The following is a 20,079-nucleotide window of genomic DNA, read 5'->3' as shown; positions in this document are numbered from 1 at the left end:
TAAGGACTCCAGTGGGGAAGAGCTGTGGCAGAGAAAGAGTATATGTATATACAAAGGCCTATGTATTCTGTATTTTTTTTTTATCACTTTGTCTTTTCTTCCACATTTCTTTCTCCACATGAATCATTTCCAGGACCACACTTTTGATTACTAGTACAAATACAATGTATTCTTTCTTTTTTTTTCCACAGCTCTTTTCCCATAGGAGTCCTCCTTAGGGTCCACCCCATCCCTTTCTTACTTTTCGTAGATTTTGATTCCACGTTCTCAGTCGCTTACCGACTTGATTCGTGATACATCGTTCAGAATTTCACATCTTCATCACCACTGTCCCTTCTCTTATCTCCATGGCTTTCCAACCTTCTCCCCTCCTCCCTCATTTCTGTTTCATCTTTCTCTTTCCACTGAAGTTCGAACCCTTTGTCAGGTTCTCACTCTGTTCTTCCTTTAACTGTCCCATATCAGTCTTCTATTCTCCCGTATAAAGTAAGTGCAACCTCACCTTTCAGCTCAGCGCTGCTCTTTGACTGTAACTATTTGCCTTCCTTACACTCTCCCTACGTCGCTTCCCTTCACCATTCTTCTCTTTCTAAGGTCTTCTTTCGCAATAAAAAAAAACCAACAACAACAACAAACAAACAACAGTCTTTTAGGACTACATTCGCATCGTGTTACCGAAAACATCTTGTAATTTGCAATTGACATCACCATGCAAACTCTCAAACAACGCAGTCACCTTTAACAGCACCTATAAAAAAAGTATGAGAAATGATGGAATGTTGAGCAACGATTTCAGTGGCAAGATAAAGGTGGTCATAACACATATGTAGCAATGACATAGTCTTTATGAATAATCATGTGGAAGGAGTACAAAAAGAGACTTTAAATTTGCGTGTGGTGTTGTTTTATTTCAATCAACCATTGTTCAAGCTTTTCTCAGCGGGTTAACTAGTGACTTTTAAATATCATAATTCGAATCCTTTAGTTTCAAACAGACATGAAAATCAGATGTTAACCTGTGGCATTAAAATGAGATTGTGATAACAATTTCTATTGTCACAAGAATGAGCAAATCTCTTCATCGGTAAATTGTGGGGGGGGGGGGGGCTTTTGTATTTTCTTGAACAGAGGTGAGTAATTCTCGAGTATTAAAAGCAAGCGTTTTCTTCCCCCCCCCTTCTCCCTCCATCTCTCTCTCTCCATCACTTTCCGTATTTTTCCCTTTGTATACCATTTGTCATTTAAAACTGGCCAAGCGATTACCGTAGATAAACAACCGAAAATTCCGTTGCGTTTATTGTGAAATACGTGACAGCAAGGAGGTATATCAGTGACTGATACCACGAAAATGTAGAGCACAAGACACAAACGACAGACAGTGTCACTCATACACACATACACACACACATACACACACACTGACTCACACACACACACATACACACACATACTCATGCTCATACACCCATAAATACATACATAAAAATATATTCGTACATACATACATACATACACTCAACCCCATATTGGCATCAAAACTATAGTAACCGAGAAAGGGAGAGTTATTATGATAAACATGTATAAATGTTCACCAACTGCCATTAAACCTTCATGGTTTGTTGGCTAAAGAAAATATTTTTGTCATCTGAGGAAGTTACATCAATAGAACGTGCTTGTTTTTCCTTCTCTAGATTTTCAGTTTGAGAAGGCTTTGAATCAAAAAGTAAGAACTTTGACTTCGCCGAGTCCTTCATGGAAAATACCAAGACAAAGAGAGAGAGTGGGATTGAACTACACGCGACCTTAGCCACAAGTAACCCGACCCACGGAATTTGATGTCTCGCTTTACAACTGTGAGCGGAAGCCTCGGACAAGTTTCATTCATAAACAGGAAGATTAGTGGTCTCCGATTCTTCCCTTTTACGTGATCGGTTACCATGGTAATGGGCGGGCGTCTGCCTGTCAGAATGCGGATAACTTGCACCCTCTCTCGCTCCCCAGAAGTGACACTTCGGTCTGGGTATGTATGGGGGTACAAGTCTTATTTACATTGACCTATGTGTAGACGCCTGAAACGTATATATATATATATATATATATATATATATATATATATATATATATATATATATGTATGTATATATATGTAATATACATATAAAGTAAGATGGAAGGACCGTCCAGTTAAGTCACTAATAAAGCAACGCCTTCCATCCTACTATACATACATGAGCTCCTATATAGTTGAGCACTGTCAGCCATATTGTAGTTCACACTCTACTTATATATATATATATATATATATATATATATATATATATATATACATATAGTTATAGTTATATATAGGCCTATATATGTATATATATATATATATATATATATATATATATATATATATATGTAACTATAGGCCCCCATTACTTTTACTTTATATAATTATGTTGGGGACTCTGCGTTTCGATAATATGTGACATCAAAATTATACAACAAAAGGAAAACTAAAAATAAAAAATGATAAACAATCATTCTATCATAATCATAATAGTATATAGGTAATATCATGATAGAATGATTGTTTATGAATGATGGTACTTTCCTAATAACTCTTACGAAAGTACCATCACCTTGAACATTTTTGTTTAATTTTTGGAAACGGCCAGAGTAATCTGAATTCAAAGAAAGAAAACGGCAGATTACAGCAAACGAACATAGAAAACGACAACATACTCAGGGGTTAAATTCGATTTTGTTTTTATTCCCTTCTCAACAATGGAGTGTATAATCTAGTGGTGACGACAGATAGCTCGAAAGACAACAGACAAGGTGATGTTGTAGGTTGTCTGTATCGAGGTGTGGGTGGTTGTTTGTGACTTTGTAACTAAATGTAAAAGTTACGGACTGGAAGCAGGATACGCGCTGATGTTCAGGTTTCCAGCTATAGGCCGTCTATGTTTAGCGACCGACTAGACTCCATGAAATTGAGCTTGTCGATAACAACGCAGGATCTCCCGAATTTTCGACGTAGACCCTGATTTCATTCATGAGAGAAGTACAGAAGCGGTGTCTAGTCAACTCTTTCTTCCAGCGCAGAGAAAATAAATACAAAAAGAAGACAATAGCCCACGCGAGACAATGACCGCATCATATTACGGAAGTCACCCAGTAGGTCTATGTCCGACACTGGAAGGGAAAAAATGTATGAGAGATTGAGTGAGAGATATGAGTTAGGGAAGAAACAAAAACATATGTCAGAAACGGATGTTTTTCAACCATAGTTGGTCTGTTGAGTGTGAATCAAATCATATGCAGGTCTCGAAGATAACAGATTAGGAGCAGCTATTATCCTCAACCACAAGAAGGGGAAGACTCACCCGTTATGTCAACAGCCGAAACACTGAGCAGCACAGCTACGAGCGAGCGGAGACATCATTCAGGTAGCAACAACTTCCCGATGCGCGCGATAAATTCAGAATCCCCGCTCCCGCCGGCTTATTCACAATCCAGACGTCGGCTGATGCAGACACGGCGAGACTAGCGTATTGGGACGATTATCGGACTATTACATTAGGAGGGAAACGCGAGCTTATATAGGAACGACAACAGTAAATCGGCCTCTGTCTGGTTCTGGAATGCGCATGAATATACGGATATTTTTATTTGGATAGTTCACAAACGAGTATTTGTGGTTTACAAAATCAGCAGGCGGAGGTAACTCGCAGCAAAATCATTGCCCGGGTCTGGGATGGTGGTTTTCTATTACGAAGAGTGCATCTGCGAGAGTGGAGAACTTTATCGTCTGACACAACGGTTCAATTCGACAAGCAGGCAGGAGCTAGCACGAGATCTTGATCGACTGAAAGACGGCTTTAATTTCAATTTTTCTTAAATTCTAGGAGCAATAATGGCAGCTGAGACCTGCTCGAATCCAGCGTACTCGCTCGGCAAACTCAGCTGTTTGCTAATGTCCGTGTTCTGTTTGCTGGTCAAACAATTCCCCGAATGTTCTGCAAGCGTAGGTGAGTCACGAAGTCGCATTTTCAAATTAGTGTGGGCCCTCTGTCTGCATGGTAACCCTGTAAACTCTCCAGTAAATTCTTCAGTGAACGGCATTAGATATTAAATGGCATTATTTTAATTCAATGTAATGCCCCATCTTATTATGAGAAACAGATGATACTAACTTCAAAATTGTTAATCTTTCTTTGAAGTTGGAAGCCATTCACACGAAGTGAATGGGCGCCATTCTACAATTAATTCTTTTCATCCTCGCGTGGAGTTTCAGTTCCTTTAACTTGCTTTCAATTCCTTAAAAAAGTTGCCTTTTCAAGAAAATCAAAGTTTTGTTCTCCACTAAGTATTGAACAACTCATCACTAGGTTCTGATGGCAATGTATCTCTATACCTGTATACAAACACACTAGCTCTGCATCCATTCGATGGATATACTTGTTCCCGCATGTGAAAACCTTCACGCCAGAACACTGCAAAGCAAAGCCTGGATTGTGCAAAAACATCACGGAGAAATATTTATACACTACAGACAAAGGACGATTGGTGTACTTTTTACATAGCATGACCAGGTGCGTGTCCATTGTTTCATGACGATCGTCTGTGTAGATTTAACCGCATTTGTTGATCCTCTACCTCTCGTGCACGTTAAACATCGTGAGAACGCCACATTCACATCAGCCATTCGCCTCTCTAAAAACTGCCCCGCACTTGGCTTTTATACATTCTTTACCCATGACGTATTGTTTGCCTGTGAGCCTCATTATTAATGCTTGCTCGGCAATGTTTGATCAGGGTATATTCGGCTCAGCGCTGCAGAACTACTGTCATTTAGATAACGGCATGTGCGTGTTTTTCTTTAATTCCATATCAGTTTTCATAATAATTGTACACAGGAAGTGTGTTTAGGAGATAATAATTCTTTCGTCAAAATAGTTATTAATTTGGCACTGTACAAAAACATAAACAAAAACAACCACATATGTCTTACCTAAAAAGCTACACCAGTCACCAATATGGAAGTCATCGATATTTTAAATATAGAATATATAAATATTATTTAGTACATGGATTTCTGTAATTTTCGGTAATACAGAGTTGGTAGGCTACATTACGCTGCTTATCTGTGCGATGTAGGGCTTAATATTTACCGCGTTAATTGGACTTTGGTCACTGTACGGTCCTCTCTGAAAATGTATTGCCTGCAAATTGTAATAGATTCTGCAGCTCGAGTAGTATAGCACGTAGCGAAACTACCATACCAAGTACGTAAGTGCTGATGATACGTAATCCTTGGTATCGATATAAAAACTTCAATAAGTTAATTACGCATTGTCTGAAGAGCAACAGAGAAAGTGTAGCTTTGAAAAGAAAGAAAAAAAAAACCAGACTCGCTTGTGTTTCTCAGGTGATTTGCTATTAGTCAAGTAAACAAAGAGAAAGAAAAAAGCACACTCGAAACAATAATTATGTCAAAATAGTCAATTTCCTATCTGAGTGTACTCGAAGTTTTATTCTCAAGGAAGCTGACGAGAATATGGTATTACAATGGGACTCGGCAAATATCTAATGCGATATGTCATTATTGTCAGTGTATGGACGTTCATAGATTTTTTTCAGTCGAATTGTAAACAGATACATACTGCCATGTACAGATGGTCGTCTGTAAACTCTGTGGTAATATTTTGCTGAAATTTGTTACAGTAGGCTACTGGGGAATTTATAATGTAGTTTCTGTTCATGTGTAGCTGGAAAATGTTGTTGGTTTTTATGTGTCGTTTTAGGCAATGCTGAAAGGGAAATCAGAAATCTATTTTAAGATATTGTTTTGTCTAAACCAATCGCTCACCACGCCGATTAAATGTCTAGCAAATATTGCATGATCATTATCGTTGGGGCAATACACCCTGATGCAAGATTACATAATCAATATTTGAGCTTCCCATTGATGGCTTTTCCACTCTTGCGCCCTGCTAAATATTGCAATCACCATGTCAAAAACGTTTATGTGATTGAATTAGGGCTAGGAAATTCATTTATCTTTTTCGAAGCGATTGAATACATTAAGATTTTCTCATAAGTCTGATAGGATGCTCATTGTAAAAATTAAGAGCAAAAGAGTCAAATTTGATTCTTTCCTCTATCAGTTCAACTCGAGAATAGGGTCGTCGCGCATATTGTAACTAATATGTTTACCACAGTGTATTATGTTTTCTGTCTGCGAAATTCACTAGTGAATCCGGGACATTTCTTTTTTCTCGAAAAAACCGTGCGTCAATTATTATAGACTTTATCTAACATCCACCAGATGAAGAGGGAACGCTAGCCTAAACAAGTGTGTGTCCAGGTAGGGTTGTTCAATAATAACATGTGTAGTTTTCCGCCATACCCAATAATCATGATATCCTTGTTGTCGCCGCGGGTTTGTTTTAGTGAGGTGATATCTTTTTCTTCCTATTTTTTAGTGAATGTTTAGGTAGATATTATGTTTTTATGCCTATAATAATTATTTAATTAGAGTTAGTGTACAGATTCAGAATGGATATCAGATGTGAGGCTGATCTGAATGTGATGGCAATCACATTCTGGCATATATTGTGAATATAGTAAATAATGTCAGAATTTCTAAGGCTTTGTTAAAGACCCACTGCTGTATAGTGATTTAAAGAGGAGTAAGCAGAGAGGTTGTTACGCGAGACTAGTCAAGCCACTAGCTCAAGTCAAGATCCAGAAAGAGGCGACGCGCTTGGCTTCGCTATATTGTATACAGTCTGTAGGAGTAAGCCAGTTCGGAGCTAGCTCATGTGCACATTGGTATAAAATGACCTTTCTTTTTCTCAGAAGGTTAGGCACTTCACTCGATTAAAAGCCACATAATGCATCAGCTTGTCCAACATATAGCAATATGCTCTATATGGAACTCATGCTCAAACAAACAATGAACATGTGTAGACCAGATCGAATGATTCGTCAGCCAACACCTAGGGGAAGCATCCATTTCGTTGTTTTGCATTGAATGCATTATTAACAAACTCAATTTATTATTGCTAAATACCAGGCTTGATGTCAGTTGGATGTACTGGCAAGCACAATTTATAAAGATTACATGAATAATCATTTCATCACAGACGCTTATCTCAGTGAATTTAAAAACCGACATCTCTATCAGAACAAAAACCTTTTTCTGCTCACGTTCAAACTGGAACCCCCAAACTGGCTTGTTCTTCGCTCACGACTGTCAGTATTAGCAACTGCGTGATGGCCTGCTTAAAAGGCTAATTATCAGCATGCTTTTAACATCTTCACTATCTACTGGCACATAAGAAGGCATTTGGCTCTATCCTCTTATTTACTCCGCCTAAGCAAAGAGGTTTCTGCGAATCCCGACGGTCGTTGACTTTTTCAGCAGTCGGTAAGGTTATCAGTGGAGATGCCATGACTGGAAAGGTCGAGCTGGAATCACTTCATTTCCCCTTTCCCACCCCTTCGATTCCTGTCGCTCAACATGGTTTTCCCCTAATCTCAAATAACCAGGGCTATGGCGTTTGTGTAGGAAATTCTAAATCTTCCATTAAGAAGCGATAACAGATGAATCGCACACATTTCAGGTTAGGCAAGGATATGTTTTTGTTTTGTTGGTTTTTTTTTTAGATTCCCCTTAGAAGTGAAGAAATCTTGCATGACTTGCACCTGATGGGGGATTTTGCAGGATAGGAAGAGAAAGAGCGATTTTGTCGATGTTGCTTTCTCATATCTATACATTGCTAAGTTTGGCGACATCATATCAACCACTTATGGATTCTTTTTTTATTTACATTTTAACTACTGGTACTCGTAGTGTAGGCCTCTGAACCTGACATTAAATTTAATGAAAATTTCATGTAATGATGGTAAATAATGATAATGCCAAACGGGTATTCGCTTTCAATGCAACCCAATGACGAGTGACATTTTAGATGAGTTTTGCTATTTTGCTATCAATTATGCACAAAATGTATACATTGATTATATAGACTCGGAGACTTCTCGGTATGGTACTATAGGAGTGAGAGTCATGATTACAGATACACTGTACTATCATGACATTTTAAGCCCATTATTTCTCCTTTCAATAGACCAACATTTGCAGCTTGCAGTTTGAGTAACAATATACGAGATCTTTTTAACATCGTGTGTTTTTACGTGAAGAATCATAAATCATCACGACTAATTACAAGAAGATACAAGATAAGCAGCTTCCACATTGATCATTTTTGTAATGATGATTATCTCAGCGAATGCTGATAATAGTATTCTTCAGTTTCTCTTGCTTTTGACTTTATTTTGTTTCGTGTCACTAGAATGAGTATGAAGATATAGGATTTAATAATGTGGTTTTTTGCGGATAATCCATGATATTATGATACATATTGATACAAAAACAGTCCTGGCTTATAAACCCATAAAAGATATAGCGGATAAACTTCACAATGATGAAATGAGGCCAACACCTTTGTCTCTGCTTATGCACCATGAGAGCGTGCCATACAATGCATGTATACCAACGACACAAGCATGAACACGATCTCCATAGCACTGTACTGTATAAGTATTCGGGCATTTTGAGGTCGAGTTAACCTGACCTGAGTTCGACGACGAAGAACAACGTTTAAGTCCGTTTACAATCGGGAACTCCCTGTGCAGTTTGCCGCGTTTGTAAATATCATGTCGGGTGCAAGTACAACAATCGTATGCACAGACTGATGGATATCACTATTCCAATCTCTCTGTTTAAGCGACTTTCGTTGTATCTTTCATTGTACTGACTTTCATTGCGGTTGCAGGTGATATTATCCTACTCCAAATTAAGAGATTAAGTGATTGCATTATGTGAGATAATTCAGCCATGATTATCAGTGATTATAGGCCTACACTGTGACCAGCAGGTAGCATAAATTGACCGAGGGATGCTATCGGTTACATATATGATAATATGATATAATAATAATGTAATATAATATAGTATACATGTAATAGATTAGATTAGAGTAGATTAGATAAGATTAGATTAGAACAATTAAAAGCAAGTAAACGTTCCAAGTCGAATAGCATAATAATAAACAAAATAGCCGAGTTTAAAGGGGGGTATAACCTCGATGCTCCTTGCGAGGCACTTTATCATTCCGTAGAAAGTAGATCAGGACAATCAAAGAGTTATTACAGAGACGATGGATGTCGCTATAACTTCATCTTGGAACAATCCTTTCTCCCAATCCTTGAGCCCCACCCTTTCTTTCTTCCTCCCTGCCGTGAGGTTTATTAAAGGTGATTCCTAGCGCGAGACTGACACCACCTAATGGCGGACATCACGCTGCTCTCCATAATAGAGTTGCATTGCGGTTTTCATCTCTTCACATCGTTCTACAATCATTTCCAACGACATGAATTAACCCTGTCTGGAACGATGAAGCTTCAAACAGCCACCGACATTGTATAAAAGCAAGTCGCCCTGCAGATTTAACTCTAACTTTTGTGTCTATAATAGTTCAAAACAAAGAATTTATTGTTTCCCAAAGATAATGGTGATGGTAGTTACAAATTACAAGGTTTTAACAGTTCCCATAGACTTTTGTTGTGCGCTTAGAATCTGAAAGCATATTATAACTGACTGTTCAGATTACAATTCATCGTCAGGTAGTTGGCGCGGTTATGCACTTAAAATGATTCGGAGATTTCAAGAAGCAAATGCTTACAATAATTAACTGTGGTAACAACTTCTGTATTTACATATATATGAATGGTAAATGTTTTCTGTATTGTGTATTAAAACTGCTATTATTGCAGCCTGTATACAATGATTGCAAATCTCCTTATGAAGACAGTGACACAAGGTGCCAACCTGCGATTATTGTGCTTAGTTTTGACGGATTCACCTGTTTAGGGAGATATATATCATAAAATGTAGGAAGTATAGACACCAGGCAGAGTTTGGGGTTATCAATCTTGTTGGCTCCATTACACATTGTCCGTTTCTTGTACAACTATATTTATCTTTTCTCTCTCTCTCTCTCTCTCTCTCTCTCTTTGTCAGTAGTTGCAGCTTTTAAAATCTCCCAGGCTTGCCATTCGGTGAAAGTGAAAGTCGCATGGCATGGTCGGGTGGCTGTCGGAAGCGGGGAACTTCCCATTATTGTTGCAAGTTATTTACAAGAGGAAGTAATAACCTTGTAAACGTGAGATTTCGAGAAGGAATTACCTATCCGACGTGAGCCATAACAGTCGTCAATGAGAATTAAAATCGATTAAATTATCGTGAGAAATGAACGTGCTCGGTTTTCTTTTAAAAGTTGCTTTCCCGGGTCGCCTAGAGTTGGAACGCGCGAGGGACTGTATACGCCAGGTGAAGTGTTCTTTACGAAGACCCCGCCACTGAGATGTATAGGAAGCAATGCATTAATTCTTTGGGGAGTATCGGTGTATATGTCACTTGCCAAAAGTTAATCCACATTACGCATTGGTCTGGGCCTGAGCATTTCAAAAGACCCTGATTTCCTGTAACCGGTATTCCGTTAATTCCAATCAGCCTTTCTCCAAAATGCTGTTTCACGATCACGTGATGTAGATACATGTAGAAAAACAAAATACTAATAAAAGATTAACTTTGATTGATTAATTGCCAATGCACGGCTGCCACGCACAGCTCATCTTCCTCTAACAACTTCGATCTTCAGATCTTCAGAAAAAGAAATTATTTCAAAAAATTGATGAAAATATGCCCGTTTTCGATGTTAGGTCCCTATTTCTTTGCCTTTTTATTCACTTCTGAAATGAGTTGTGATTTGATATTGATATCAATAACTTTTCTTGCCTGAAATCTTTTAGGATTATTATACGAATATTGTCTACTAAATTGCTATTCTACACTCGCTGCGATCGAAAACGGTGTGTCACGCATGAGGGTCAGTATACGGTAGAACGGAGAACGGAAATTAGCTCTTTCCCCCCATGTTATATTCACTTCTTGACTTATACAAAGCTCGGACAAGAATAGAAGTACCCTCCCATTTAGTTTGATAAGGAGATGCTGCCATTATTAACAGACTAATAGAAAGAAAACTGTGTTATTTCTGCATCCATGTCGTCACCTGGTGCAAGGAAAATGAAATGTGATCAGTGGCCTACCAAGACATACGTATAACTCACGTCAAGATTATACAGTGTGATACTAGAGTATAGTGGTACACCTCATTGCTGTGTAAAATCATGGAGCTATAGCTCCATGGTAGAATAATATCATGTAAATATAAAAATACTATAAAATACATATAAAATACGTTCATGAAAACAAATATCATGGTATATTTTTGTTTGTTTAGGGTTATTGATTCTTCCTCAGTTACTTTTTATACTCTCTGGGGCTTAGGGTTTTCCGTCTCTTGTCATGGAGATTTCTATTTTGATCCGTGCATTTTGCTGTGTGCACTCAAATCTTAGAATCCCCCAACCGTTGTGCTCCGACCAGTGCGCACGCATTGTATAGCAGTAATGCGACTTGTAAGTTATAGAACAATATAAATAAAACAGGAAAATGGTTAGATTTTGTTAGTATTGCTTCATTGTCATACACTGGCCATATACATCAGTCAACATTATAAAATCCGCCACAAAAACAAACAAACAAACAAACAAACAAAACGTCCGCTTGGACAAAGGACATCTGTGTATTTCGTGTTATCGTTTACTTGGTTTACATCCTTAGCTTGTCGATGGGAACAACGTGGGATTATTGCTAAACTCGTTATTGTGAATTGTTCAATCAGCATCTCTCATTCTATATAGCACTTTAGAACTGCTGTCATGATTATTTCGTTTAAAAAAGTGAAAGTACTATGTTGACATAATATTTGTGTTTATGTGAGCTCGAAAGAACTGACGACTTGTCGAAATCCGACACCCTGTCGAGTTGACTTTTTTTTAACCACCAAAAATCAACGCTGTCAATAGTGAGCAGCATGAACTGCGGTTTACGCGCTAAAACAATCCGTCAAGGTTTGATGGTAATGAACCACAGACGGGCGCGTTAGGCCAGATTCTACTATCAAAAAGCGATTTGGCTGCTGAGATTGAGAGTGTAGTGGAAACTCTAATGCCACGTTAATGACATATTAGTGAAAGGTGAATGTACTCGTTCTGAATGCCAGTGGGGCTATCGCTGTGTGGATATAGGAGGTCACGGTCGGAGATTAGATCGTAAAAGGGCGTTGGCTAGAGTCACGAAGGTCATGTGATGTCAATTCTCACCTGGCATTTTACCTATCGACAACATGTGATTAGCAGTGATGAAAAACATGGACACAATTTGTGAAGCAAGATCATAAGAAAGGATATGGTGTATAGGTGCCTACTACCACTCGTACCAGTATCTAACACTGAAATTTTAAGATATGAAAGCTCGATTTTTGATTTAGTTCGATTTAGTTCGATTTGATTTGATTGGAATGGGTTGAGATGGATTGGATTGGATTGGATTGGATTTGGGGATTTGTTCAGTTATTTTATTTATTTTTCCAGATTTTTTCCTGGCATACTGCCGACCGACAATAGATGGTGTATATTAACTGATCGGGTAAATACATTCGCAGCGCCTCATTTTGATGGAATAGTGTTTGAATATGAAAACATCTGGGGGGTTTTCTCTGAATAAAGTTCTCAAAAACATAATGTCGTCAATGCACTAGAAATATAGTAGGCCTATAACTGCAGCAATTGTTGTAAATTCATGTTTTTTCGCACGATAATGCATCATAAAGACATCGTATTCGATGGGGATGAAGAAGAAAATAAATATACGACAATACAATTATAATCAAACACTCTATTATACTAAGCGCTTAATGTTAAAATCAACGCGAAATAAAACCCTGTTTAGATAATGACCATGCATTCAAACAAGTATTGGAATGGTTGAAGCGTTCAGTCTTTCTGAGTCTTTGTCCATATATATATATCCATATATATATATATATATATATATATATATATATATATATAATATATAACATATATATGTCTCTCTTTTTTCTCCCCACCACACGCAAACACACACTCGCACACGCTTTGTTTTTCCTTTCCTCGTAGAAGTGAAATTTGCCGGATCGTGCGATTTCGAAACGGAGGACCTGTGCGGCTATGTCCAGAGTGAGCGCGACGACTTCAACTGGAGGCGACGATCAGGGCCGACGCCATCGACGAAGACTGGTCCCGATCACGACCACACCATCGGTGCCAACGGAACAGGTATGGTGGGATCTCGTTTCTTGTCGGCAGTTAGTCGGGCTCAAGGATAGCCAATGAAGCGTATGAAGTGGTGAATTTAGAACTATCAATTTAAAATCATAGCTTGTAGCGTGCATCGGATCTAATATTTTGAATAATTACGAACAATGTATGACAAATAATTGTAATCAAATTAGGAAACTCCACAAAACGTGACAAAGAAATTGATGTGGCTCAGTATACACCAGTATGTACGCAGTTTAACGCAATGTGTTCAGTTTCACTTACACGTTATGTTGGCTTTGAAATTATGCTCATGTTCACGCAAGCCTATGCCAAATTCATAATTATGCGTATCAACATTAAAACCCGGTACTTATAGATGGTATTAAGTCGGGTCTGGTTAATGCATTCGCAGGGCCATATTTTGATGGAATAATGTTTGAATATGAAAACATCTGTGCTGGTGATGGGTTGGTTTTTTTTTTTAAATCATTATTATTTGTTCATAAAGCATGTCATCCTGTTTTGGAGTAGAAGGAAGGAATACAGGATTTCCTTTGTGGGTTATGTCCCCTGCCAATTTCCTATTATTGATATTTTGGAATTTAGCTGTGAGGGCGCTTTCTCGGTCAAGTTGTCATTCATCCATGACTACTCTGTGTTTGGGTCGCCGTCATCTTGGCTGAGTGAAGTCCTCTCAGTGGCCATGGGGCACCAAGGAGCCGCTCGCCTAGTACCTCCTTGGTGGCACTAACTAACTCATCCTTTGTTCCAGAATGTAGTCCAGTTGGGCGCAATTCGCTGCGCTATTCAAGTGATGGAATATTTTCCTCAACCTACATTTTTGTTTTTGTTTTTGTTTTTTTGCAAAATATTATCATACACTGCCAGGATAGTCTTCACACTCTCACGTGTATTGCAATGTATATACAGCAATCCTTTTGAATACAAGGGAGAGGGTCTACCCGCTAGCACCAAATCTAAACTCTGATGCTGTATAATCTCACAGTAGGACACTTGTTATGATCATTTGACGTTGCTGAATTTTCCGTTACTAGTTTCGTATCTTGTCAAGATATTACAAACCAAACTGACAAACTTGAAAACAACCCCCAACAGGAAACAAACACAGAAAACGAGGAGACTACCAACCGATGGGCGAAGACTCGAACGAGCCATCTGATATTTTGTTTCCCTGAATAACGATGACTCCACCGTCAGTCTCTTTATTTTAAAGCTGGATGTTCTGTAGGCCACATTTACTGTAAGCACAGACGCACAATTATCTCGCAATGAAGTCTTACATGACTGGAATATCTATCTATTTATTTTTTCTTCTGCTTTGTCAAATATTTCAGATTCAAACCTCAAATTATTTTGAATGAACCGTCCCCAGCAAGCAGTGCGTTTCACTGTATTTGTTTTGCGTCTTTCCCGTGTGATCTGCTACAGGACACTACGTGTACATAGAAGGCACAGGAGTACACGCCTGGAACTCCGCCCACTTAATCAGTCCCCCGCTTGCTCCACGCCCCACCTACTGTGCCCAGTTCTTCTACCACATGTACGGGGAGGACACCGGCCAACTAAACCTCCACGTCCTCGACGAAACGGTGGTCGACAAGCCTGTACTCCTCTGGTCCATGCTTTGGGAGCAAGGCAACCAGTGGCTGAACACCAGTATCGACGTCCCCTGTGACAACGGCTGCAAGGTGTGATGATATTCGTATTTTTGTTTGTTTATTCATTTGTTTGATTATTCGTTTATTTGTTGACTTACATGTTTATATGTTTGTTTTTTAGTTTGTAGAAATCAGGAAACGATAGTATTCTCTGAACTCATTTTAGATAAAAAAAAACAACAACAAACAAACACAATGTCAGTATCTACTCACACAACACTCAGTGCGTTTGTTGTTGTTGTCGTTTTATCGTAACAGGTGGATATGCCCACAAGTCGAAGTACAATATTGCCAGACAACACAACCCAACAATGTGAAATGTAACGACAGAATTATGGACAAAAGCAGACGTTACAGAAAGAGACTGTGCATTGGATATAGGGAATGCAAATCTTAGGTCAACGAAGTCTTACATAACGAAGATACAAAGTTTGCACCGCATTAAACATAATCACGATCTAGGGAATACAGATCTTAGGTCAATGAAGTCTTACATAACGGAGATAGAAAGTTTGCACTGCATTAAACATAATCACGTTGAAATGAAAATGATTCAGTCTTCGAAGGCACAAAAAAAGGTACAACAATGTAGTACCATCATCACAGGCTAATGCATCGTCATAAGTGATCACAACTCATGGCGTGAAAATAACAAGTTTGATTTTCAGAAAAGATTGTGATAACTTTTTGAATTGCTGGAGAGTGTAACTGGATGGATATAGATGAAATTCTTGTCATTAATACCATTCTATGTTTTCCCTCAGCTCTCTTTTGAGGCTAAGCCTGGAAATGGCTTCTGGTCAGACATCGCTATTGATGACATCACAGTTACTAATGGAAGCTGCTTTGCCGAAGGTATGCTTGACCCTTTTTCTTAATACATGAAAAAAAAAAAGTTCATTTGGGCAATTATGTTGAAACAGCAAATAGCTAGAAGACCCCCCCCCCCCCCCACCTTCACAATGACATTCTGTTTGCATTAATATGTGTGTGAGGTAAGGAACAAAATGTTTCAAACAATACTGTTGTGAACTTTATCCCACTTAATATCCCTTATTAAAATGATCCTCCTACATTCGGCGCGAGTGGAAGGATACCAGTGCGTAAAATGTGATGTAAGATGGAAGATTTCATTTAAGAAATATGACGTTAGCTAAAAGACGTTGTTTTAGGCGTCCAGGAAACGGATGCTTGCACTTTTAGTTCGCTCGCTGTTTGCATCAACTTTGTTGATTACCAAGAGCCTGAAAGTATGATTCACATATAACTTTTTTTTTTCGCCGTGAAATTATGAATACACTCTCGGCACCCCCGGTGTTCTTTCGTCATTCGTGAAAAACAAGAATGAAATGACATCTAAGGCGTTTGATTCGATGTGGTGAGACCACATCGGAGGAAAGAATGCATGATGTCATTACGTCAGCTGACGTCACTACATTCTTTACGGACCAACGCACGCAGGGCGTAGCAGCGCCGGCTTGCTGGGGTGAACGTAATTACACCGGGCCTCATGCTGCGATCCGACCTGTAAAATCTCTCTCCGGGCTCCGGCGTACTCGATCTGGTCGGCGATTCCGACATATATAGCTGGTCGTATATTTTTGTAGTGTACCAGTTCGACCCACTTTGGTCATTGAGATCAATATCGCACACATTATTTCTGACAATATCCCGCGACTCGTATCGGGAGTGCCCAAGACAATGCCAAGTTTGAGCTCTCGTTCGAAGTAAATTCACTCACTTGATGAAATAATCAACTTGTGTCTCATCATTTCGCAATGTTTGGAGCGATTATCATGACAAGAGCTTGGTCTCTTTTGTAGGTAATTTTTTTATGCCAATCCAGCAATACAATTTTTTTAATCACCAGGATCAATACATATATTGCGAACTTTTATCCGTAGCCAATACTGTGTCATTGTCATCATCACAGGTCAATACGTTGTGCTTTTTAATGATCTGCAGAAGCTGCCATATACGCGTACTTCTTTTGTACTTCTCAAAACATATCAGCATCTCAAAATCCTACTGTTGTCCACAACGTAAAGATACCCGTTTCGTACTATTCGTACTATTGTTGGTCATCTGCCCGCTTATTAATGCATGTATGAGAAGATGTACACAAGATGTTAATTGACAGTACCGTGGTCATGGAATGCAGTAATACAATTTTGAAGAGAATAATGATAATTAAGGAGTGATAATGATTCCAGTGCAGATTACTGTCGTTCGTGTTCTTATCGTGGTAAAAATGACTGCCATTTCCACTAATATTGTTGTGGTTTTTTCTTGAAGCCAGTTATTATGAGAATTACATGTATTTCTCTTTATTTGATTTTTTCCCCCAGCACCAAAAGTCACGACGTCATTTCCATCGACGACAAGACTTCAAACAGAGGCTTCAACCAAGACTGTTAGCACAGATCCTGTTCCACTGAAGCCCATCCTAGGTTCAACCGTGAGTCCGACCCTCGACTACGACATCATCGAGTACAGGTATGATGAGCATTTCATCACCATCATCCTTGCTGTCGGCCTGACCTTCTGGAGCCTCGTCTTCGGGGTCATCTTCGTGCTCTTCTGCTTTTGCGACAAGCGTCAGAATGGTGGTCGATCCCGCAGACGACAGTTTGAAATGGACGTTGAGCACGGTGATCCAGTCAAACCGGGCATTGAAAGAAACAATTACACCGAGATCGAGGAACAAGAACGCGATACCGTTGACCGCGTCGATGACAACGGCAATGATAAGTCAGTCATTCAGCCAGATGAGATGGAAAATCAGGAATCTGACGACGGTTCTATGGATTCGGAGATGTACAGCGTGCCAATCATTACGACGCCGAAACCTCCTCGGGGACCGACGCCGCCGTGTGGTTATATGAGTCTCCAGCAGGACAGTTTGAATAACAATGCGGAGTATCAGCCTCTGGATGTTAGGGAAGTAATGGCGTGAACAGGAGCGCATTGGACGCTGCCGCTTGCAATAAGGACAAGAACTTTACCTGCGTCGAAAGATGCCCGAATATGAATAGATTCATCGGAAAAGCTGTTGCATTTACAAGTACTAGTCGAACAGTCCAGTGGTTATGAGTCTAGGGGTGAGAAAGACTGCCTTTGATTGTTGAAATGAATATTAATAGAAAGAGATGGATATCCGCAGAGACGTTGCTGAGCAACAAGGTTGAAATGTAATAATTATGTGAACTGCGCGAATTTCTTATCTTGTTTCTATAAATGGACAGTATTCTCAAACATTACTCCAAATTCTTGTATTTTCATGATGTACATGATGATGGATGAAGCAGTTTCCATCGGTTTGTGTGAAGAAGGAAAGACATCGTAATAAAATGTTGTATTATGAAATATATCAATATGAACTGACTTGTATTGCTATCAGTGTACTTGTGATTTATCCCTGAAAATGCAAAGGGACTACAATCCGTGTGAAAAAAGTCAAATCTTTGCGTTGTTGATGAGTTTGGTTTTAGTCTCTGTCTATAAAGGAATACATTAGAGTGCTGAAAAGTTGGCTTTTCTGGATAAACAAACAAACAAACAAACTAGATATGAATGGAAAGAATGACGGTAAGGAGGAAGAGAATGTCGTGAGGAGAGAAAGAAAGAATATTAAAACAGACGGACGGAACTACAATGGTGGACCATAGTTTTTGCTGTTGTTGTTTTTAATAGCATATGTAGTTTTACACTCTGGCGGTAAAATCCGGCTACATTTACAACAAAACAGATAATTTAAACTTGAGGAGTTACTATCATTTTCTGTACTAATTCTCCCCGATATTTGTTACGTAACTCTATTCTGAAGTACAAATGTGATGAAATCTCTTTTGTTCTGTTTTGTGTGTTAAGTTGATTTTCTTACCTTATTTATTAAAGCCTAGCTAAACTTTTTTCAAATCAATTACTTTCATTTGACCTTTCTCATAATGCACTTTTCTTTACTTATGAAGTGATTAGCCAGTATATATATCACCCCAAATCGTCGAGATGATTTCAGATTTCTTTGATACTAATGTAAACATAACATTACTTCTAGGCAACATCAAGAAAAATACGACTCTATAAATAAGCTAGATATACGTGTAATTTGATAGCATTTCTTCTTTCATGAATGATATAATGTTTGATACTGAAAATCAGAGAAGCTTTCAGCGAACATGTAAGAAAACAGAGTGAACATAATACTAACACTGAACAGTTATAAATATCTAGCGTCAGTAACTCGCCTGTCATACATACAGTATATTCTCATTATGAACGTTCTCTCATTTTTCATAACGAGCACACAAAACACAGACACACGGGCACACACACAAACACAACACGCACACGCACACACACAGTCATGACAGGTATTGTGATAGACACAAGCTTATAAATATCTCATCGTATCCGTCTCAGGTTACGGATTTCTGTAAATATCATTTCCCTGGGTGAATTGTACTTCCCCTCCTCAAATATTACTGAAATTTAAAGAAAAAAAAATTGTTTTATCACAACTTTGTTGTCGGTCCAGTGAAGCCAGAGATAACAGCACGCTTGGAGTCTGACAACAATGGGTATTCAAATCGTTATTCCATTGTCAGCTACGTGCCATCATCTGGTTTCATTTTTTTTTTTCAAAGAAGAATATTGTGAATTCAACAGTGTTTTACACATGACCTATAAAAGTCTGCACCAAAGGCCCGGAAAAGGTTGCTATAGTCGTCTTTCTTTATACTGTGTTACCATCGTAAAAGATGTGATGACTAAGCGCATTCGATATTCGTGGCAAGTTGAGAGTATCATAACTTCGTATAGAAGAACAAAATACTAGTACACTACTCACATAAACCTTCCTTTATTTTCATTTATTACAAAATGGCCAACCATTACTGCCAAAATGAGGCGAGAAGGTTGAATAAAAAGGCACGAAAAGGGTTCGAGGAGGGTAGACATTTATCCGCGCCGTCAATTTTCTCGTGCCATATTTTTCAAATTCTCAAACTTAAGTTTCGGACCTATCTTCACTTTACCTTATCAAAACAGCTTTTAAATTTGTAGTATAGATCTGATGTGAAGTATTGGAAAAGTAACACATTACTGAACGGTAAAGGAGAAAGTATCT

The 20,079-nt window shown here is 38.7% G+C and overlaps 1 protein-coding gene across 1 annotated transcript; it reads left to right on the top strand.

The window, feature by feature from the left end:
- Positions 1–3,537: 3,537 nt before the first annotated feature.
- LOC140230928 (uncharacterized) lies at positions 3,538–18,292 on the top strand. The gene is made up of 5 exons (XM_072311068.1): positions 3,538–4,019; positions 13,129–13,287; positions 14,722–14,981; positions 15,716–15,806; positions 17,300–18,292. Exons 1-5 carry the CDS (start codon positions 3,905–3,907, stop codon positions 17,905–17,907), a joined length of 1,233 nt encoding a protein of 410 aa, XP_072167169.1. The 5' UTR covers positions 3,538–3,904; the 3' UTR covers positions 17,908–18,292.
- The last annotated feature ends 1,787 nt before the right edge of the window (positions 18,293–20,079 follow it).

Source organism: Diadema setosum, chromosome 7 (genome assembly GCF_964275005.1).
Source record: "Diadema setosum chromosome 7, eeDiaSeto1, whole genome shotgun sequence".
In the NCBI taxonomy this organism is placed as follows: domain Eukaryota; kingdom Metazoa; phylum Echinodermata; class Echinoidea; order Diadematoida; family Diadematidae; genus Diadema; species Diadema setosum.
Note: the sequence above shows the minus strand (reverse complement) of the source record. Positions and strands in the feature narration are given on the sequence as shown.